This window comes from Aythya marila (assembly GCF_965140915.1).
Source record: "Aythya marila genome assembly, chromosome: 30".
NCBI lineage: Eukaryota > Metazoa > Chordata > Aves > Anseriformes > Anatidae > Aythya > Aythya marila.
Window position 1 is genome coordinate 1,720,082 of NC_139071.1, and position 23,952 is coordinate 1,744,033.

Below are 23,952 nucleotides of genomic sequence, written 5' to 3' on the forward strand. Positions count from 1 at the left end.
CAGGCTTCATCAAACCAAAGAACAACATTTAAACCTCTTTTCACGTGCCCAAACAGAGCATACCTGTTAAAAGGTCTTGCACTCTCAACACTCTTTGGCTATAAATTCAGCACCAGAACTACGTTACAAGTTTAGACAATTCCCTCGTTCTGTTTGAGGCCAGGTGATGATGCAGCTTCAAAGATTCCCTCCTCCTTCCTTCTGGTGAAGCCGTATATCAGGTTTCCTCCTTGAAGACAATACCAAGGTCTGCAAACTACAGTCTTACAGAAAAAAAAGTCACAGATTTCTTAAAAAAATATATAAATAAAGCCTTGCTCAGTCCTTATATCACAAAAAGCAGTATGGATAACCAAAAAGAACAGGTTTGCGCATTGCAGTTCTCCTTTAACAGCACCATTCTGTTCCCATTAAGAACATGAATAGGCTACTGAAAAAGCAGCAAGACTTACAAAGCTGTGTTTGTTAAGCACCAGCATTATACTGCTACAGTTGCAGCACTAGAAGTTTCACAGACAGATCAGCTCCAGATTAATTTATATACACTACAAGTCTACTTGGCTGCAGCACTGTGGGGACTCTGTTCCACACTTTAAGAAGAAATCTTTTCTAAAGGCTGATGAATGCTGTTTTATCAAGCTAAAACTATTTTAATCTCAACATTTATTACTTCGAAAGAATGCAGTTGGATTTTCGTGGCGTGGTCTGCCCCATATGCAGAGGTCCGGGGCTGTGTCATTCAAGGTCACAAGGTGCACTTCCCCCCACGTCACTTCGTGTGCACCTTGAGCACTTTTAATATTTTTTTATTGCTGTTGTTTCACCTTTAAACAACAAATCCATCTCCTGAAGAATGTCTCTCTCGTACAGCAGCATTTCGGAGTTGCAGCTGACCCAGTGTCCTCGCTTCACCCGTCTCGGCGCGTGTATTATGGGCAGTAATCTTGGATGCCATATGTGATGTATCACCAACCTGGGTGAGCTCAGGACAGAGTTCAGTTTTCTTTGTGTGCACGGGCAGGGGGTGACCGACAAAAAGGAGGTGGCATCAGATCAGTTTCAGCTGAAGACCCTCCCTTCCCCGCAGAAAAAGACCCGTGTGGCATCTTACTGCTGCTGCAAACGGCACCGTCCTGGGTTAGCAAAGGAGTTCTCGAAGGCTTAGCAAGACTTGGACACTGAAAAATACTTGGAAACTTACCACTGTAAATAAAAGAGCCCCTGATATGAACTACAACTCTGTTGATTCTTCTCTTTGGAGCAGACACGAGAACATTCCTGCACGTTGCACGTGCACAGTTTTTGCAGCATCAGCATGACCCCGGCATGCTCCGGGGTTGGCTTCTTCAAAGGATTTCCCCAGCTAAGTTGCTCAAACGAGGACGCAGCCAAATTTTAAGCCATACTTCTAACTCATTCCTGTGTCAGGACAGGAAGGCTGGAGATGCTTTGCCTTTCAGACCCTTACCTGTGACAAGAGGGTGTGCGATGAGCTCCTGCACCAGCAACTCAGACCTTGCTATCAATGCCAGGCTGATATCTACCTCTGCAACAGGCAAAATGTTTAAAATAACAAAACTCCTGGAGAAAACCACTCAAAACCTTTAAATACATCGCCAAATTCTGTTAACTCTGATAACCCTACTAAATAAACACTCTGCTCGCAGCCTCTAACAAACACCTGCAAAGTACAATCACTGAAGGGAATTTTTATCTAAGCCATTGTTTTTCAAAGTGCAGCCCTATGAATTTCACGTGGAATCAGCCAGGTTGGAAAAGACCTCTGAGATCATCCAGTCCAACCTTTAACCTAGTAGTAGTAATAACATGTTACCCACAAAAGCAGCATATGCACAGAAATAGCTTAATCCCATGAACAAATAATAAATCCTGCTTCTAACCCCACCCTGGAGAAAAATAAATAAATAATAATATACAACTTTTAAATAGCTGTGACTTGCATGGGGAAAAATAAGTTTTCCCTTCTGAATATTACACAGGGCACAAAAGCAAAGCTTTGTCACAAATAGGGCTTTTACAAAATCTGTTCAAGAGAAACGTTTTCACCTATTTTTAACAAGCAGTCCCTGGGCAGAACTTGGGTTTCGGTGTAGGAGCCCTTCACGGGGTTTGTAACACCAACGCAGCATCAAAACAACGCATTTAGATGATGAAAAACAGCAAGAGCCACATAACCGTGTGCAAGACCTGGCTATATGCACAGTCGAAGCTGAGTAAAATGTCAAACAAGACGACTCACAATGAATTTTAAAGCCCAAGTGAAGCAAGTCTGCAAAAATTCTCTTTTCTGACTAACCTCCGGCAGAAACTCATTTATTTCACCCCCAGCACAAACGCACAGACCTAGCCCTCTACCACCAGACTGAAAACAAAAGTTTCCCAGGAAATGACTAAACTCCAGGCAAGAGCACCAACCCCGTGACTCAGCACCTATTCAGGAGGTGCATCATTGTCCTCCTTCAGGGAGAAACCGAGCCCTCAGAACCCTGCGTGTTGATAACCTTCTCCCAGGAGTCGTCCTTCCAGCCCAACTAGCAGGGATTACACACAAATTCTCCGCCTGTTCCAAGCAGCACACTTTCTCCACCAGATAGGCTACTGTGGACAGATGAATTTCCAAACCAAGCCTGTTTTCAACACAGCCTTAATACCGAAAACTTGCAGGCTCCCAAAGAGAACTCATCCTGCTTCAAAATTAAATATTTCAACCCATGTAGAAAGGCATCTGTCACTAGAAAGCCAAGCATCTCCCCTTAGTTTTTCCACAACCAGCATCCAAAGGCTGTCAGGAGCTCCAAAGCAAGGCGATGGGTTGAGGAGGGACATGTAAAGCTTCTACCACGCAGCAGCCATCGGTGGCACTGCCTTGCAGTACAAGGCATGCGCCAAAACCTTCTTCCCAAGGGCTTTCCTCTTGCCCCCGTGCACAGAAACATCAGAATATTGCTGCAGTGGATCCACCTGGGATGAGACTGAAACAGGAGTTTGTACGGATTTCATCCTGCCTGCAACTCCTGCCCCTCACCCTTCCAAGGCCTGCAGACAGCAATGATTAAGAATGCTCTTGAGGAAGGCTTTGATTTTCCTACCGTAGGCCAACTGCCACGGGTATTCCTTGCTGGTAGCCCTCCTCCACACCTGACACGGAGCAACGCCTTGCCAAGCCGTCCAGAAGCATGCTTTGGATATGCAACTTGTTTCAGTCCGACTGTGCCCGAAGTTGCCTTTTGTAATTAAATTCTAGATCCCTGAACACGATGTCAGAATGGGAAAAGAAAGAAGTGAAGAGCAATTACTCCCCTATCTACTGATCAAACAGCGCTTCTTATCACAAAGCATTCAGGTATGGAAATGCAACTCCCATCCTCCTTTAAATACAGCCCTAACCTAGTTGGCATGCTGTACTGCACCATAGCACGATAATTATGGAGCTCCAGATGGGCAAATGCTATTCCAAATAACTGGCTGAGCTCGATGATTATGCATGTTGAAACAAAGAAATATCGCCGCAAACGCATTAGCACTTAAAAGACCGATCGCCCCCCAAACAAAAAAGCCATCAAAAGAATGAATTTATCGAACTAAAGAGGTGAGACATCTATCACGACGTGTTCTCCCGCATGCCTCCTATCCCGATCCTCCCAAAGAGGCAGTGCCAAGCCTGTATTCACCAGGATGTCACTCCTAGCTCTCAGAAAAGGGCAGCAAGGAAACGATGGCTGCTTGAGAGAGCAAAACACATTGTTTGTCCCAAAGCACTCAGATCTGCAACACAAACCGCAGCCACGCTACAGCATTAGCGAGTGCTCACTCTAGGATAGTTACTATTACACAGCATTAGTCACCCCAGTAGGATCCCACTACTTAATGCTAAAGCAATACAATTATTAATTTTTTTACCCAGCCTCAAATTAGTGTGCAACACCAGTAATTCGCCTTGCAGGAACTCCCACCCAATTCCAGAAGCGTGCTCGACGAAAACACAGGCGGCACAGCGGGTGAGCAGCTCCCAATCTGCTCCTGGCTCCCCTATTTCATTCCTTCTGAGCCCGACTGGTGGGAACCAAAGCGGAGATAGCCATCGAGAGCCATCTGCACTGTGTTAAATGCCCTTAAACCTGCCCTGCACGTGGTCATTCGAAACAGCCCCGTGCCCAGCACAAATCCTACAAAAGCGGAGCTGCGTTGGGGCTCATGGCAAGCTGCTCGGCACCGCGCACAAGCCCCGAGTGTGTGCAGGCTCCTCCACGCCGAGGCGAGGCCGTCTCTTCGGGACTGAAGAGCACTCCCTGTTCAAGTTGGCTCCAGGCTTGGGAAAGCCGACTGAAACAGAAAGAACAGAAGAAAAAGGCGCTGTGCAGCAGGGCAGAGGAAGCAGATTTCAGGCCCCGCGCTTCAGTACAGGCTGTGTTAAGCTTCCAGCTATGTTTACATCAGCAACCGTGGCTTCTTGAGGAATTTCACTGCTAAGGAAACCACGCTGGCATGTCCCCAGCAAGCCTAAGAAAACCCATTATTGTGTCAGCTGCAGTGCTCTTTACAAGAAAGCTGATGCGAGGAACGACTTCTGTTCGGGGCACGCCGGAGAGTCAAAGCGTCGGCTCCAGCAGCACTTTGTTCAGACGGCGGGTAGCAGGACGTGGTGAGATCCTGCCAACGTGAAAGCCTTTCAGCTGGATGGACGAGCAAAACTGTGGCAAAACATCCTACTGCAGACACGGCACAGCTCAGCAATCCAGCTCACAGTCAGCCCAAGGGCTGGGAAGCCCACCCGAGATCCCCCCCGAAGCTGCTGAGCACAAACACTTCCAGAGAAATTGGCTCCTCACAGCCAATTTTCCCACCCTGGCCTCTCTCAGGGGGCACCATCTCCTTTTTCAATAAACTGAACTCTCAAGTGTCTTACTTGTAGAGGGAAGGAAGTGTGGAGAAATCAGTAGGATTATTTAAGAGCACACAGTCAGCAACCTGGCAAAAAGAAAAGGAAGGTAAAGCAAATGAGCAAGAGAGGTTACAAAAAAAAAAAAAAAAAAAAGAGTTTTCCTGCAGTTAAAGACGCGGTCTAGTTCGAAGAATTGGTCTTTGAAAGCAAATAGGGGAATTATTTACAATGAAACAACCTTCCCAAATGCAATGCATTTGTTATGAAAGCTGTCGCCGCAACCTTGCTAAGCGCTGTTCCTGAGATCACATTTTCCAGCCAAACGTTCACGTGAGCAAAATTCACAGGAGGAAATTTCTACCTTGTTGACTTCTCATTAGTGAAAAATAAAGCAGAAGATAGCAACGGAGGAATCACAACAAATGACCCCAGAGCACCTCGCCGAGATCCGCGGCGAGCAGGGACCAGAGGCACTGGATAAAACAACAAGCGGAGCGACACAAAGCTTTGGACAATCGCTGCTTTGTTCGTGCCATAATTAAAATCTCCCCAGCAGCCTAGAGAGCGAGGCTGAGAGAAACATCTCATCCCAACTCCTCCCTGGCCTAGCTATGGCATGATTTTGGGAAAGCTGCTTTCGTATTGCGAATGACTGAGAAAATCTGCTGATGCTTCCCCCCCTCTCGGGGTCAGCTCTTCCCCGTGCACGGCACGAGGAGGGCAGAGAGCTCCCCAAGCAGGGGGACCTCCCTTCTGGGAAAGCAAAGCTCAGCTTAAAAGCTAATAAACCTCGCTGCAGAGCCGACTGGGCAGCTTCCAACACTGCCAGCTCCACGCTGGAGGCCTGCAAACCAGGGACCGGCCCTCGCACAGCACGGCCAACGCTGGTAATTAATGAGGCAGCCCCTAACGACACGCAGGAGCTGAATAGCAATGAAAGAGGGAGCGGGTTGCACATCTGGCACCTGGCAGAGCGCTGCTTTGCTGGCTAAGTAAACACCCCAACACCCTGCGAACTGCTCCGTCTGACGCCGAGGCTGCTGCACCCTCTTCCCACGAAGGCCAGGGACGTTCGATGCAGTAGAAATAAACTCAGGGTGATTTATTTATGATAGCAAGGGAAGGAAAACAAACACGCTCGCCTAGGAATGAGACAGCTTTCTGCAGGTAAATTGAAAACTCCTGTTGGTAAATTCGGTATGAAAGGACCAAAAGGCAGCATTAGCTATAAACAAATTATTTTAAACAACAGATCGACTGATCCAGCAAACAGCAGCCAACTGGAAAGAAACATGAGCTGGTAAACAAAAAGGGGCTCTGCCAGAAGCCAGAATGCTGACTGCATTTCCCCTTTTTTGTTTGCATCTTGAATCACGAACGCCACATTTCGGGAGGCTGAACGTGGGACTCGGTCATGGCTCCGAGGGCCGTCAGCTGAAAAGCACAAACTCCTCTGCAGGCCTCACCCAGAACTGCCTGAGCACGATGCAAACCCACCAGGAGCTTGTGTACCACAGGCAGCTGCACGGTCTGAGTGGAAAAAAAGGAACTCGGCCTCTAAACTGGTTCCAAATGTTCCTCAGGATGAGTTATCTGCTGTGCTGAAAGGCAGCCTACCTGAACCAGATCTGTTCTCATGTCCTGTGCTCTTCACTTCCCACAATTTCTTGAAGTTGAAGGAGACAGAGCTTTATTTCTAGTAACTGGTTGAAATGTCATGGCATGTATGTGCTACAGATAACGTACTGTGCTGACAAGCTGCAAGCTCTCCAAAATCAAATATACCGTGAAAACACTTGTTAAAAAAAAAACAAAACACAACGAAAAGCCATGATACAAACTTCCAAAAGATGTACCAGCCGCGTAAATAAGCACGCTGCAGCCCTAACTGAGAGGAAGCCGAGCACCTCCTTGACACCGAAGCACCCGAGCTCTCTCCTTTGCAGCGCAGGGCTCGATGTGAGCACAGCCCGACTTCTGCCCCGAGCCCTGGCAGCCCAGGCGAGGTGAAGGGATCGGGCAGTGATGGATCAGGGGATGGTGCTGCTGTGAAAGCTGCTGCTCCCTGTGCCATGCAGCTGGCTGCTGCTTGCCCACGCTTTTCTCCGCAGGGCGACACTGCCGGCAGTCCCCATGGCACGGACGGGTATCGATCGCGTGGAGGTGATGAGTGTGTGCTTGGTGGGACTCTAGCTGGACAAAAGGAAAAACTGCTGGATCTGTTTTATGGTTGTTTATGGCAAAGCTACTTACAGAACAGGACGAGCGGCTTAGGAGGGTTTTTTTCAATCATAAATCAAAATAAATAAAACCGCATTCCATACTGCGAGTTAATCAGAACGCTCTCTCAAGTTGTCCTCACGTATACCACCACAGGGAAGAAAGCCTGACAAATCTGCTAAAAGCTTTAAAAAGCCTAAATTAAATATTAATATTCTGAAAATGATGAAGCCAGCACAAAAACACAAGTCTCCTTACCACTCCAGTTCTGCATAGCCCAGAGCTGGAGATGAAAGATTCCTTGCAAACAGGGATGCTTTTTTTTTTTTTTTAATTATTATTTTATTTAAAACACGCTAGATGGTATTATGAATAAAAGAGGAAAAAAATAAAAGCTCTAGCTGCACAGGTTGGGAACTGCAAGCTGTCTGAAAAAGCAACAAACAGCAAAACATATTCAGAGTAAACCAGTAACAACAGTTAATTGTTGTAACGCCAGCTAATGAAAAGCAGAGCCAACGGGCTATCAATACTGGATTACAGTTACAGTTAGCGTGACGAGAACAACTCGTGTCAAAGCTAAAGTCAGAATCCTCCCCTTCACAGTTCTGCTTCTGATGATCATTCACATTCAGGGCATTCACAAGCCAGGTACCTCGAGACAAGCACGTTAAGAGGAACTTATTCAGCTTCATTTCCAAATGTTGCTAACTTCACCTTACTAACCTCAAGACAGAAATCTCCACAAAGAAGAAATCTTTTGGTAGCCCCACCGTAGAGTGGTTTGGGGTTGCTGGGTTTGGTGGTTTTGCAGACAGGTACTTTGTTGAGATGCTCCTTCGTATCTTTCAGTTGCTTATCAGAGAAACATCTCCCATCCCCTCCAGTTTAAGGATGCTTCGTTGGTCAGGTCTTAATAGCAACCTGGAATGACTTGCCAAAAGCTCCCGAAAGAATCTTCTAATTGAGAGATGACATCAATTACTTAATTTTAATGAGAGTGAGATCACATTTGAGTTTTTCATTCTGCAATAAATTTAATGCAAAGGTGACTGTGCAGTTTCTCTTTGCAGTGGCCAATCTGCCTCAAAGGTGCAAGAAGCATTAGATTAGTTTAAATAACGACCTAAACTCTCCCTCTTTATTTACCACTGGCATTTAATTCTAACAGTATTGGCCTGTTTTTATTACCACGCAATAAATGTGCAAGCCCTCCAAATTACTCATCTAAAACAGAAACCCAAAAGTGTGAACTCTCCAGTTCTCACAGAAATGGTGAAGTGTGAGCCACTTTCCTTCTAGGAACGGACAGAGAGAAAATAAGAACAGGCAACCCAAAAGTGTCCAGGAAACTATTTGTTTAACAGCAAACTCTGAGTTTAACCAAAGCATCACCTGAAAAAGCAAGTTAAGAATTTCCGAGGGTGTTAAGTTTGATTTATCTTACAGCTATCAGCGTTCACATTGTGCCTGCTGAAAAATACCTGATGGAAGCTCCAACCGCGCGCAGGTGCACAGGGCAACTGCAGATGTTCGGCAAAGCTGTTGCTTCATCTCCACAGGATGACCTTGGCGAAGTTATCTGATGTCCATGGCCTACTTCCACGTCTCTTTTGGCTGGTGAAGAAGGCAGGGACTTTCCAGGCCTCTCCCTCTGAGTAGCCGCAGGAGTCTTACCTCTTCTAAAACCTGGACGTTTTACAGAAAACTGTGGTCTGCCCATCTGCGGATCATCCTCCCTGTGGCCTCGCTATCCATTCCAGTACCCACGCTCGCTCGTCTTGCTCCAGCATGATTCATTATCCCTCTCCGGCCTATTTTGCATCACTCTGAACAGCAGTTTACTTTCTCCTCGATCTGATGACCTGACATTGATAGGAGATCCTCCGGCGCACCACGTTAATTCCACGTTCTCTTTCATTTTAGTATTTCTGCTATCAATGACAACAGAAGAAGTACTCGTATATTAACCATCTGTTACTACGCCTAATGGAGCCGTAATCACTAGATATCAGCCATTTCAAAGAGCACTGTTTATAAAAGCAGTGTGGAAATGTAGTAATATTAATAGGAAGATGGTTGTATCACGTTGATCAAGTATTATATTCACGGCAGGCTTTGCTTTCAACTGCAAAACATAATGGCCTTTTTAATAGCAATCTGAGGCACCACAGCCTGTGCTCCACATTTTGGGGGAGCGGGGGGAGCAGGAAGGGCTAAGGACGTGCTGACAGCAATAATTTAAGACAGGACATTCTGCCAAGAAGGAGAAACTACAGTCCAAACAGAAAGCTTGCAATTAAGCAAAAACTCTGAAAAAGGAGAAACGGAGACAACAGGCATGGGTTTGGATTGCTGCCCTCCAATTTGTTCGCTAAGACTCGTCTGCTGACTCCATATGTTTCATATAAGTAAAACTTGTGCCATGGTACGTAATAGTCTCTTAAGAGAAATTATGGTCTTTGGGAAGCGAAGCAATCACTCCTCCTCGATATCCCTTGCGCAAGAGGATCGTTTCTTCTTAAGCATTTGGCACTGCAGAAGCACAAAGCAGTGCCGTACAAACCCCACAAACAAAATAAATTCCTTGGGGTCATCCAGCTCAGATCTCCTTCCGAACACGATGCTGAGCTGGCCTTTCAGCCAACCTGGAGCGTCCACAAAAACACCTCCTAGTTGGATGTACCTCAGACACTATTTGGGGAACTCTGGATGGATGTTCTGCCTGACCCTACTTCTGCTGGAGGACAACACAACAATGCTTCTCCTGAAACCTGAAAGTCACGCTCAGGTCGCTAACACAGACACCACAAAGGCAGGATGTGCTCACCACCAGATACGATCATCGCAGCTCTCTGAAGCGTGATACCTGTATCAACTCTCCTGTGCACGGATACGATTGAATATTTCATGTTAAAAGCTTGAAGAGGAAGAAAAACCCAGCCCAGAAACGCAATGCAGAAGCCAAATTCTCATCTACAGCAGAGTACTGACGTGGTTGATGTGATGTGACTGGCGTAACAGCTACGAACTGCTCCAAAACCTTCTTTTCATGCAGAAAACGGCAGAGCAGTGCAGATTTGAGAGTGGAAGTGTGTACATTTCTAATTCAGTTAGCTTCACTGGCTTAAAATTGAAGTTTATTTTGGGACTTGAGTTTTTCTTTTTTTTTTTTTCCCTCCCAGCTCACAGCAAACCAAGAACAAGGACTCTACCGTAAAGACTCTACCCTTCCCAGAGCCATGGAGACATCTCCTTCCTTGCGACCAGCACAAAGTCACACGAAGGCTCCGTGCAGCTCGACTAGAGACGGGTTTTGCGAGCGTCCTCGTGCAGAAGATGCTGTCCTCATGGTTTACTTTCACCAGATGGGTTAAGTGCTGCACTGCCAGACCCACAGGATGAAAACTCGGAGAATTAAGCACATGATCTTAGCGTTCAAACAACAGCCAGGGTCTGAAGAGCTAATGTAGACTGACATGCAAAAGTGTGCAATCATTTCCATGCGGCTGCCTTCATCTTCTTTACATATGAGGCCAAGAAAGCCCCTGGGGCTGTACTAGTGCCTAAATGGGCGCAGGTTTCCTTTAGTCTCTAACAAAGGCTTTAAGCAATTGGCAAGCTGCCCTCGCCTAGCTGCCTTCTTCCTTTTCATACGTGCCTCCATCCCCAGATAACGCAGGGCGGCTCTGAATTTGCACCCTGCACAATCAGAGGTAAAGGATATCACAGGAAACCCAAGTCAGCTTTTCCCCTCCATGAGGTAACTCCCTGGAACAACCAGCAGAGCCCTTTTCATTTACGTATCTAACCGTATGTAACGCTTGAAGAGCAGACAATATGTTCAAAGCTCAACCATCAACTGGTTTAGTGAGTTAAGGAGATGCTGTCTGCAATTGCTTGGGGCAGAATGTGCTGAAGGAGCAGAAATCTACCTTTCAACTGGGAATCCATGAAGCAGCTTCAAACAGTCCCTTCAAAACAGGGAAACAATCCCGAAAACTGCTGCCTTACTTCGGCGTGACAGTAACTCGGGGAGACTTTTTGTCACATTTCACCCACAGAAAATTTAAGCTGTTCCTAAAGAGCAATTCTCGATAGCAGAATTACAGAAAAAAAGGGGTTTAACTTGGCCCAACTCTCTCCGCTTCGCTGGTTCCTTTCATTCTTCCTTTCTTGGACTGTTCTGTAGGCTCTCCTCTCTCGATGTCAGATATTCAACAGCAATGCTGTTCATTTTTGAAGCCTGGCAGCTCTTCCATCCAGCTTTCAGGACAGACCCAGAGCAGCTGAACCAGCACAACTGGGAGACCGTCACTTTGCACGGCAAAGCACCATCAAGCAGCAAACTCTCTAAGCTGTGCTGCTGCCAGCCCGCTCATAACCTGCAGCCAAACTCCGTTCTGACAGAAGACTTATTTACTCCTTCCCCACTTCTCCACGCCAAGTCTTCCCTTTCATCCTCCTGCCCAAACACTTCTGTCTCTGCTGGAGGACGAGGGTGCCTGCAGTGCCGTGCAGCGCGTCCGTGTCCCTTTCGCACCGGTTTATTGCTCACGGGAAGGTATTCTGGGATTTGAAACAAGAGAACATAAGCAGCAATAACTTTCCTAAGAGGAAAGGCCAAGTTAGGGCACCTCGCATGGCACGGAGAACACAGCTGCCATCATCTACCTCTCTTGTTGCTTTGCTGCGTCCATTTCCATCTCTAGAACATGAAAAATAAAGCGTCACCTTTGCTGCTCCATCAATAACCCCCCGAAGAGCTGTCAGGACACGAAGCTCTCTTTCTATTTGGCTTTCTCCATCAGGTTTACCACTAGAAATTACCTTTTCACTCCAGGGAAACGCACGGGCTGAATATCATGAGCTGTCACGCTGCAGCACTGATAAACTGAGAAAGATTACTGCAGGTACACGTGCCTAAGACAAATCTCTGCAATTCCTTCGAGTCAGAGGATCACATTTCATAGGCCACATACACAGCCCAAAGGACAGCAGGCAGCACAAAAGAACAATGCGAAGCAAATGGTACGTGTTTGGACAAGAACCAACAAACAAACCCTAACCTCTCTTAAAAAAAAATGGAATTAAGGACAGCCACGCTCACCAGACAAGCCTTTGTGCCCCCTTGAGGGGAGCTACAAGAGAATTAGGGTATGGGGTGGGAGGGAAGGGTCTTTTGTCTTTTGTATTATTTTTTTTTTAAACCTCTTCACTCAGATTTCTTAAAATTAGCTTATCCACAACGCAGGAGGGAAGGAGACGAGCTATTAGCTAATTACCCAGTAAGACACATGGCAGCAATCACGATACATCAAATACAGTTCTGCTAGATCAAAACGCCTTCCCTTACACCTTCCACGCTACGACCAGACACACCAGCAGCGTTTCACTGAAGCTCTATACAATGAATAACCTTTTGCTGCACAAAAGCCAAAGGGGAATTACATCTTCCTGTTTGCTCTTCTAGCCAGGCTTTTTTTTTTTTTAAAGGCCTACTGCAGAAAAAGAATTGCCCTGAAAGCCTTCCAAAGCAACACCGGCCCCAGGATTGTGTATTTTCCTAATTTTGGGGAACTCCGAGAGCAATTTAACTACGTTCTAGCACAGGCATCTCCGTCTCTGGTCAAAATTCCTAAACCAACATTCTTAAGTACTGAACACTGCTGGTGAGTAGCCCTAGACGATTTTTACATGCTGCAATTTGAAAACAGGACTTAACAAGTAAAGCGTATCAAACGGAGGAATAACTAAACAGAACAGCAGTGTTTGTTCAGGGTTTCTAGGTGTGGCAGCAGCCAAGACATAATAGGATTATTTATATCTGACTCATTTGCTTTGTCTTCATCCACGATTCTCCCTACTTGGGACTCGATAATTGACTTTTTTCTACACTGTAGGACTTCTTAAATTCATCACATTTTCACAAGGGACCCGAGAATTTAAAGCAGAAGGGGAAATTCCACAAATGCAGCCAGTTTCTACCCACGTGCTCAACCACAAGCTACCGTCACTGCCATGGTACACGCAGCCGAGCATGAAAACTCTCAGCATCCTGCACAGGCACCTGGTTAGGGGTCACCAGGCTGAGTATTTGAAGCCTCCTCCTCTGCCAGGGTTCAGGCACGCTGCTGTAGGAGCTGAGGGCCAGGGGATCTCAGGTGTGCCTGGCCCAGGGATGTGGCCCTGAAGCAGAGCAAGGCGCTCACCTCTGCGCATCTCAGCTTCCCAGCTACGAACTGAAAACACTTCCCCCTCTTCACTGGAGCAGCTTCCAATCTCGAATTGCGTAAGCGTGGAGGTTTTCATTCCAGCTACAATAAGAATTGTTCACTTTTTTTTTTTTTTTAATCCACAAGGGAACACTTCAAGTCTCTGCCCTAAGAATAAACACAGGTCTCGGTCTCAAAAAAAAAATAATTAAATAAATCTCACAAACACTTTGTGAGCTCTACTTTTAGCTAACACAATACTTCAGTCTGGTGGCCAGCATTTCCTTCAGGACGGCCTTAAAAGCTTAAGAAAAACTGTAAAAAATAAAAAAATAAATGTAAATTTGGTTAACTACAAATGCTTGACTGCAAACAGGATGAAGTAAATAGTTCAATACTTTTTTTAAAAAACGGAACTTGCATTCTTAAAAGCTGAATCAACTGCCCTGAGCTCACCACAGTTCACAGCTTTAAACCGAGGTGTCTGTGCTCTGAACGGTGCAGAGGAGTAAGGTGCTAAGAGGTGTGAGCATCCTGAGCCGCTACTGCTGCCAAAAGCTGTGTTGTGAGACCAGGGCTGCAAGGTGAGGACACCCCAAGACCACACGAGCTCTTCTCTGGCTTCCAGACCCAGTAAAGAGTCTTCTGAAGCAAACCTCTCAGCATCTCCCCCCTCCTTTTGCACACACAACCGAGCTGGAGCCTTACAAGAAGCCCTGTGTCCAGCCACCCAAACGCCAGCATTTGCTACAACCACTCCTGCGGGACAAATAACAATCTTTCCTAAATGCCAGCAATGGAAGACCTTTAATAGGCACTTTCCATTTCTGTTCAATTAAGGAAAGAAATGGGCAGCGCGGTTTAACGAGCTGCAGATCTGTTTCTCTCTCCAGCAGCCCCACCGAGGATCAAGGACCTTTTATCTCCGTTGGGATCGCCTGACTCGGCTCTCCACCGCTCGGTGAGTAAGCACAGGCTGGAATTTGCCATGTCACTTCCAGCTCCTCGGTGTAATTCTCCTTCTCCTCACCACAGTGACAGCGCAGGAATGTCAGCTGCTGCATTCGAGGCAAAACCGTGCTCGCCACGCGCCTCGCTTTCTTGACAGGAAGGCACCGAGTGACCTTTTCCAACCTTCTGGTGACTTTGCTCGTGCCTCTTTCTAGAAATAAACCAGAAAACTTCAAAACCTCAGGTTTTCTTCTCCTCCTCAGGTTTCTTTTGGCCGGTCGGCTTATCTGCGTGATCGTTGTCACCAGGAGCACACGCAGCTTCCAGTGGGTAATTACAGTGAAAGGCGATGATGAGGACGTGACGAGTAGGCAAAGAAAACAGCCTTATCAGGACGTCCCTACTGACATACGTGCTCTCATCGCTGCTCTCGGCGAGGCAGTTGGAGTACTTCTAGCAAAGGTTCTTCCTATCGAGATGGTTCTTCATTTCAAAGACTGAGCAGCACTCTAAATGAAAAGCTGAGGTGTGAAGGTAGAGGTGACAGCAGGTGACACGTCCTCACCTGGCTCTGCCCTCGCCGGAACGGTGGCTGCAGAGCTACGGAACGAAGCCACACGTAGGGACAGGACCCGAAACCCAACCTGCCAACTCTTAATCTTGTGCTTGATCAACCTTGGGATCCCACCCTTCCAATTTATGGCCAAGCACAACTCACCTTTTCTGCCTGTTCCCATCCTCCTGGGCACCCTGACTGCCCCCAGCTCAACGCCCTCCGCCCAGCCACCGGCCACCCCGGGGCCAACCACAAAAATCGATCACTCACGAGATTACTGGGGGAAAAATACTTAATTCTTGCCTTCCCTTAATGACATTCAGCAGCTACGAAGGAGGAGCTGAAGTACCACATGATCGATCAATTCCCAGCAGAACTGGGCTTTGTCTGCGCTGGTGGCTGCGGTGACACCGGTGCCTCCCCTCTGCGCCGGGAGCTGTCAGGAGAGGCAGGCAGAAAGCACAACCAACACCTCGATTTTGCCTCCCTCCTGCGAGTTACCTACACTGCTCTCAGAGAAATTTATTATAAACTCATATTAGAGGAACACAAGAGGTACTAAATAACAGTTTCTTAATGCAGAATGAGTGCACATATTTCTAGGTCGCAGCTAAATCCTCCTCTCTGCAATTTACACTTTATTTCCAACAACAGGACAGTTCTGTTCCCCAAATTCTTTAGGACCAAGGTACAGGAACATCCCTGTTAACACCACGAGACAGGCCAAACATCCCAAACAATCCTTTTCCACTGCTGCACTTTAGACCTGCTGTTTGACATTAGTCCTGCTCCCAGAGGCAAAATGGGAGTGCTTTAGCCACTAAGTCGAGCAGCTCCCACGGCTATAGCCATCCGAGATGGAATGCATTATTCCTGCATTAAAACATATGTTTGTGAAGGCAGCTAGCCATCCGGCTGTTCTGCGAGAGATTACAGAAGACCTAATTTTATCAGGCTGGGATACAATTCTCTTGGTTATTTTTGCTCCCTAGGGACAGGGAGCTGGTGAAAGCAGGTTGCCTGACTGCTGGGGAACAATTCCGAGAGGCTCAGTTGCTGATCACTGAGGCACTGAACTCACATCCCAGGTTCCCAAAATATATCCGTGCATGCCCTGCAGGCTCTGCGGGCTCCCACCCCCATGGAATTCAAAGTCCAGACAGACCCAGTCGGTATCAGCAATTCTCAAGTCAATAAGGGACAGAAAAAGTTTACATTGGGAGAGAAGTTCTACAACTTTAAGCCTTTTTTTTTTTTTTTTTTTTTTAAATCCTACTCAGCTGAAGTTACAGGAAACAAAACAAGGTGTTTGCTCACTAGAGCAGAAAGGAGGAGTTCAGTCACTAATACATCGACAATCTTTGGTATAAATACAACCTCTGCTGCCTGCCTGTACTCCAAGCAGTGCTTCAGACCCTCTTCGATTTGAAGCTGGAAAAAAAAAAAGCAAGCAGATAGAAATAGGCATCTTACTCAGAAAAATACCCAGGCAAGAGTGAAAACACAGCGCTGGCAAACATTACTCAGAATGAGAAATACAGGTGTGAGGCTTTTCCCAAGACTTGTCATCGAAATGTAATGGGAAAATTTGTGCAGCAGATGGAATGCTGCTGCCTGCAGAGCATCCGTTAGCTATAAATCACCGTTTCCCTCACACATGGTGCAAATTTAAGGATCTTCCATTCTAATTAATAGAACGAGACATCCTGGCCTGATGACTCTACCCTGATTTCATAAGCTCCACGAAAAATTTGGGATTGAATCAACCTCCACAGGAGAATGCTTCAGCTCCTCAAGCCGACCCGCTCCAAAACGCGGTGGAACAGCTCGCTGCGATTCAGGAAATGCTTTTTATAACTTTGAGGCACGCAGTTTAAAGAAATCCATTTTAAGAAATTATCTGAACGTTAGATTTGAAACAAATCAAAACAGGAAACTATTCGGCTTCTGCTTGCACCTCTGGGACGTCTCACCATTAGTTCACTCTTTGGCTTCTGAAACGTGCCACTGAATAAACACGATAAACCCGATGAATAGAAAGCTTCATGACAAAAACTAATCAGAGGGGACCAGGAAGGAACCCATCCCCCTTTCTGACACGTTACCCATGAGCCAGACGCATGAGGGGTCCTCTGCATGCCTGCTTTTCCATGGAGCTCCGAGTATTTTGTAGCTGGATGTAGTTTGGAAGAGCAGCCCTCCGGCTCCGCGCCGCTCTGCTACCACCCAGCCCGTTTCCCACTTAATATTTCATGCCCCAGACTTTAAAATAGAAAACTGGAGATGGGTTATCTAGGACAGCACAACAGGAACACCAGAGGAGGCTTTTCTGCAGGCACGGCAGGCCAAGGGGCCTGACTGATGTTTCCTGAGCACCCAGCTCAAAGTGCAGATGCCACCACGACGAGGAATCATCGCTACCAGACGTGCCCCGCGCCCAGCTGAGGGGAACTGGTTCCAACTCCAGCAGGGCTTCGGAGAAGCAGTCGGGGAGGAGGTGGAGGACTGCCTTTAAAGCCTCTGATTTCCTCCTCTCCCCAAGGCAAAGGGTCAGGGCTGCAGCTTTTAAAAATAGCCCCGAAGTCACTCCTCGTTTCCTAAGGACTGGAGGGAGAGCACAAAACACCCGCACATTCTTTGCCTCTCCTGGCTATTCTTTGCTATCCCAACCTGCCTGCTCCAAAAAAGCTTCCTTGTACAGTAAAACCTACTCCCAGGCACAGGCTAGGCAAAATATTTCTCCCAATTTTTGCGTTTAACTCTCCCCAAACCGTCAATCACTTTTCCCACTCTTTAAATTTGCAGTGCTCCCATGGACCTCCCGCTGGAGGCACCGGTGACAGATTTGTTACTCTGCTCCTCTGCTGCCCGTGACTCGAGCTGCATTTCCTTTTCCTGCAAGACAGCCATTGCGAGGAACCCACGTGCTACCACGCTCGCACCACTTCTTCCTGCGTTGTAAAGCTTAAGAAAATACACCACCATTAAAAGCGAAGGCTCTTAGCAGGATCTTCAGAAAGCCAAGCGAGGCAGGGACGATCACCTCCGAATTTGCGTGAACAACTCTCTGTGACGTGCTCCAAAACGATTTTTCTGCATTTCAAAGCACTGCCTCGGAACTGCACCTTTGTTGGCTGCGCACAGAAAGGCTCCGTCAAAGCCCTGCACAGATTTCTCAGCAGATTTGGTACCCATCAGCTGTCAGTCCTGCAGGTGAATTAAGGAAGCAACATAAAAGCTTTCCCATTCCTAGTTTTGCCTAATGCAAGACTTGTGGGTACAATGCTGCATAAATGCACAAAAACCACCTGTAGGTCCTGCTAGCTGCAAGAAATCAGATCCGACTCGCTCACGAGCTCTGCAACCTCTTCCCTGCTGCAGAAGTTTCCCTCTGAACAGGAGGAAGGAAAGAGAAGTGAAACCTTTCTGCCCACTCAGCAAACTCCACATAAGCAGACCTCACTTGGACAGTTGCTTCTTTTGACTCTTCTCTAAACCTATTTAAGTGCTGGACTTCAGCTGCTGAGCATGCGAGAAGAGATCCTCTCCTGCTTTGGTAGGTGCCTGGCAGTCAAAGAATGAAAACCAACAAGCGCAATTTTGGGGAGAACAGAAAAAACACCACGATTCCGTAGGAATTTTTCAAGCCAAACAAAATAAAGCCTCTACCCACTTGCTTGAGTCAACATGTTTTCTTCCAGTAAGGTTCTCTCCTATTTGGCTGGCCTTCAGACCTGGGTTTCAACTGTTTTGCTGATACTACTTTTTCCACGCATGCCACCATCCTTGCACTTTCTTCTGCAAACCCTTACGCTAAGCTTTCCTCCGCAGCCAGCCTCGATTCTTCAGTAAGAGACAATCAGCTTGAAAAGGAACAAACACAGGTGCACGAAGCCATTCACAGAAACACCCACACAAGATCACAAACCAGACAGCCAAATGGATGTTTAACCAGAAAAGTAAACAGAAACCAGCTCCTTCTGTACATGAGGTAAGAGCAGCGCTATGATAACGCTGTCACACAACCCAGAACGGACAAATCGTGTTCCGAGCCCGAGCTGCTATCAGAGGAATTCCTCGTTATTACTAGGTGGAGTTCCCCCCTCCCCTTACCTCATCCTCTCATAGGTGGCACAAGCTGAAGTTCACGCCGCTCACATCCCTTTACTAGGTAAAAACCAGGGGAGGAACCACAGTCAAAGGAAACTCAGCAGCCAAGTAAGCTCTTTATGCGAGGACTTAACCCGCTCAGAGACGAGCTGGCCCATCCAGCGTGGGCTGGGAGACAGCTCCCTGAGCAGAACAGCAAATCCCAGCCCCATTGTGCCAGGACCAACAGCCACAGTCCCAAAATGTGCAAATCTACTGAACACGCTTAATTAAAGCCATCTGAACATGGCCATGCCAGGGTTTCCTAGCTTGAGGAACCGAAGTGTGATGAGGTTAAAGGGAGGGGAGCTGCTGGAGAGTTCCCCCAAAGCATCAGAGTGCCTGGGCACCCAGGGAGGGTGCTGGGGTGCTTTGTGCTGGCCTTTTAGCCTGGCCACGGGAGGAATTGAGACCTTTTCCATGCCCCGTGAGTGCACCAGCAGGCACTGGGAGCCTTGTAGGACACAGCACGGTGTAGAGGATACAAAGTCACCTTCACATACAGCTACAGCACCACCCCAAAGGTGTAAAGCCGAGCTCCTGCGCTCACAGAACCACGAGACCTCTAATTTTTCTGACCCCCAGCCGACGGTGGGGGTAAAGCCTTTTAAGTTCACATCCCCGGCACCTTTACTCATTAGGCAGCAGCAGATGCAAATACAAAGCCAGCCCTTCCCATCATTACCGATGCAGGACGTGGGCGTTACTGACAGATGAAAAAAGCACTCGAAAGAAAAAAAAAAATAACCCTAAAGTGAGAAAAGAAGGAAAACATGAGTAATCAGTAGGTTCCAGGTTCCACACAGCTCCATGACTTAATTCTTCGCTTGTGTACGGTTATTGTTATTCAGCCTAATTAGAGGCAACAACACCGGTCCCTTCTGCAAAGAAGGGAGATGTGTCCATAAAACACGCTGCTTCAGGTTTGGATCTGATGCACTTGGCATTAATGGAAGACAACCGAACCCTTATCTAAGCTCTTCAAGTAATAAAGGAGACTCAAATCAATCGCCGAGGCCAAATAAAGGCTCACAATGAAAGACCCAAAATAAAAAGACAATTTCTTCTGCTGAAACAAGAAGGACTGCTCCCTGAAGCTTTTTTGCTGTTTTGCTGAGATATTTGAGTTGTGTTCAGGGATGGGGCTCCTGTTATTTCCACGCTGACCACAGGGCTCCGCAAGGAGCAGCCCTGGGATGGCAGAGGTGTAATTAGCCCTGTTGTCCTCTCCGCGTAGATTGCTCCTGAAGAAAGTCTCACGGCTCATCACGGCAAACTATGATTTCTATTTTAAGCATACATTAAACTAATCCTTCTGTTCCACTTTGCATCCTGCTTGCTGACACAGCACCTCGAACGAGCGCAGTGCCAGATAAGATTTTAATACAGTCTTTCCCCCATATTGTTATAAATCCTGTAAACTGGGAAAGTTCGGGGGAACGCACAGGCAACTTGCTCACACTCCCAGCCCGCATCCGAAGCCACAATTCCTCCACCAGTCTGCCCAGTGCTCCCCACCGTGGGATCCCACCAAAGGCAGAGCGCTCTCCCACCTCCCCGTCCGTGCCCCAAAAGGAGGTGTTCGTCCTCAGAAAGCCCCCAGAAACGTTTACACACCGAACAAGAGGCAAGCCTGGGGACAAAAAGGCAGCAAGGCAGGGGGGAAGGACGAAGCATCTTTATCTGAGCAGGAACAAATCAGTCAAACACAAAGCACGACTGCCACTCGAATAAAATGCTTCTATTCAATATTGTTTACCATCAACAGATCCATAGTTATACTCGGCTGAACAATGCACGCATACACCTTAAAATCTTTAAGCTTAACTCTCAAAGTAGGGCGTATTTTCAAGAAGCACACAATGACATTACCTCACTGACTCACCCTGCTCCTTACAGGGCAGACCTCAGCTATCTCAGAAGCCAGATACCAGGAAGAATGTTTCCAAGCAGCTTGGGGCCACAGTCACACAAAATTCTTTGTACTCGAAGCTTTTTGATGAAAAAAAAAAAAGTGAGCTGCGCCAACAAATCCATAATATGCATATTAAAGAATCAGGGTACTAAATCCATAAAGTGGTAGTGGATTTAATATCCACAGAGTTACTTACATAACGTAGGAAACTTCAGTGTAAAAGCAGGGAAGTTTAAGCTGTTAGAAGCTTTTTAAAGATTAGCATGATGTCATAGCCAGCCATTCTAGCAAAAGGGTTTAAAAAAAAAAAAGTTTGCAGGACTGCATATAGCAGGGTCAGGCCACAATGGTCTCTCAGTATCACATGAAACAGAAAATACAAGCAAAAGCTTAAGAACATTCATCAAACTCTTCTTCTTCACGAAAGCATTGCTTCGTATTGTATTTTGAGTGACCTAAGAGGATGTTCTTCAATCCTTTGCTATCACGGAGCACCCGAAACCAAACAGCAGATAGAGTTATCACTTTAGTTAAATGTTTACAGAAAGCATATCTGAGAAAGATTTGACAAAAAAGCCACCACCAAGCAGCAAGCGTTGGATGTTTAACTACAAACAACTTGTGCTGAGCTCTACCACCGCCTCTTTTAAAGGCTGAGCACTGGACACCACGGCGGGCAGCTCAGGGAGCGAATTCCCAACCTTCCAAACTTCAGGGCTCCTTTAGGCGCTGCACGTTCTGGGACAAAGTGACAGAGCAAAGGTGTCACCGCAGCCTGATTTTTCATGAATTTCCATGCTAAGGGTGATGACTGCGACCACGCCGATGACGCCGCTCAGGGCCCTGCTGGATTTGAAGGTGGGCGACACGGAGCTACCTGCCCGGCAGCCTCCAGCCTCGTCCCCCGGCTCCGCGGGGGAATTTACAACAAAGCTGCACGGCGAGCGGCGGGTTAGGCACCAGGAAACAAAGACGGACCCGTGCAAAACGGGAAACAAATTCGCTGGGTTTTGTTCTCGGCGAACAAGCGTTGAGCTCTCGTCCTGACTGCGGCTAGGCAAAACAACTCGGGGAGCGACGAAGCAGCCGCTTGTGCCTCCCTCGGTCACCCTCTGCTCCTCCGAGCCCCCACCTCAGCACCCCAGGCCCATCAACCTACAGGGGCGATGCCAGGACACGGGGAGGGGGCCAGGTTGGGTTGGGTGGTCCCCAAATGACGCCCACAGGCAGGATCCTTCCTTGCCCTGCTCCCCACAGTGGGCACGGGGCCCCCCAGCACAACCCGGGCCTCCCTCGGCAGCCTCCGCTCCGCACACGGGCACAATCCCGGCCTCCGCAGTCCCAGGGCCTCCGGCACACAACCACGCGCCCAGCTCCTCCACAAGGAGATCTCCCCCCCCCTCAGAGGCTGCCCCCTCATAGGGAGCCCCCCCCAAATGCCTCCTTGACACCGAGAACCCCCCCCACGTCCCCAAAATACACACCCAGACCCCCCCCATCACACCGAGGACCCCCCCACGCACACACACGAAGCAACCCCTCGCAGCAAGAGCCTCCCCAAAACACACCCAGAACGCTCCTCATGGTACCAAGACCGCCCCACACAGCCCCAAAACACACGCAGGGACCCCCCCATCACACCGAAGACCCCCTCAAAACACGCACAGGGACCCCCTCGTCACACCGAGAACCCCCCTAAAACACACACAGAGATCCCCCCATCACACGACCCCCCCAAAAAAAAACAAAGAGACCCCCCCCATCACACGGAGGACCCCATAACCCACACAGGGATCCCCCCATCACACCAAAAACCCACATACGGCCCCAAAACACGCACAGACGCCCCCTTCACACCGAGACCCCCCTCTTCACACAGAGAACCCCTCTAAAACACACACTGAGACCCTTCAACCGCACCAAGGACTCCCCCACACACCCCCAAAACACCCCCGGCGGCTCCCCCACCACACAGAGGACCCCCCCCAAAACACAAAGACCCCCCCCTTCACACCGAGAACCCCCCAAAACACCCCCAGAGACCCCCCCCCTCACACCACGAACCCCTCAAACCACACACGGGGACCTCACTTCACACCGAGGACCCCCCCCCCAGGGACCCCCCCACACCCCGTTCCGTGCCCCTAACCCCACAGAAGCCCCCCCCAAGACCCTCACCCCCCCACCCCACAGGCACCTTCCGACAGCTCCAGCTCCAGCTCCGCCAGCTGCTCGCGGACCTCGCGGGGCAGCGAGGAGACGCCCGCGGCCGCCGGTTCGGCCATGGCGAAAAGAAGGGGACGGGGAAGGAAAAAAGGGAAAAGGGAAGGGGAGGGGAAAGGGGAAAAAGGGAAAAGGGACCCCCCCGCCCCCGGCAGGCCCGGCCGCCGAGCTCGGTGCGGCTCCGGCTCAGCGCCGGGGGCTCCGGGTCGCGGGCGCGGCGGGAGCGGCCGCCACCTCCGCCATGCTGAGCCCCAGCGCCGCCTTCGCGTCACGGGGCGGGACGGGGCGGGAAGGAAGGGCCCGAGCGGCCGCTAAAGCTCGCTGCCACCGCGCCCCCCGGCGGCACGGCACAGCCCGGTTCCCTCCCGGTCCCCTCAGCTCCCTCCGGGTCCTCTCGGTGCAGGTTCCGAGCTGGAAAACAGCCGCAAAACAACGCCCCCCCCCCCCCCGTTCCCCGCCCGCCCGCCCGCCGCCGCCGCCCTCCAGCCCCTGAGGGACGCGGGAAGATGGAGTGGGCGCTGCCGGCTCCACGCGGCGCTTTTGGGGGGTTAGGAGGAAAATTTACCTCAGAAAGATGGGGTTTAGGGTACAGAAAGGGGAAAGGGGGTCAAGGGGAGGGAAAACGCGACTCAGGGTGAGGGGAAGCCTGGCCCAAGGCCCGACCTTCGTCCCTTATGGGGGGCATGAAGTAAAGGTGAGGGTGAGGAGCAGGGTTTTGAGGAATATTGAGGAACCTAAGTAAAAGAACCCGTTCAGCATCACAACATGACACAGGCCAGCAAGAGCTTGGGGTTTTGGTGTTTTTGTTTTGTGTTTTTTT

The 23,952-nt window shown here is 48.7% G+C and overlaps 1 protein-coding gene across 3 annotated transcripts in view; it reads right to left on the reverse strand.

Moving 5' to 3' along the window:
* The window catches only part of DIP2B (disco interacting protein 2 homolog B), a 68,234-nt gene extending 44,853 nt beyond the window's left edge, over positions 1-23,381 (reverse strand). For all 3 annotated transcript variants that reach the window (XM_082781258.1, XM_082781257.1, XM_082781256.1), the window contains exon 1: positions 23,107-23,381. In XM_082781258.1, coding sequence (XP_082637384.1) covers positions 23,107-23,194 — 88 coding nt within the window. In that variant the 5' untranslated portion in view covers positions 23,195-23,381. The remainder of the gene's footprint in view (positions 1-23,106) is intronic.
* Positions 23,382-23,952: the final 571 nt, after the last annotated feature.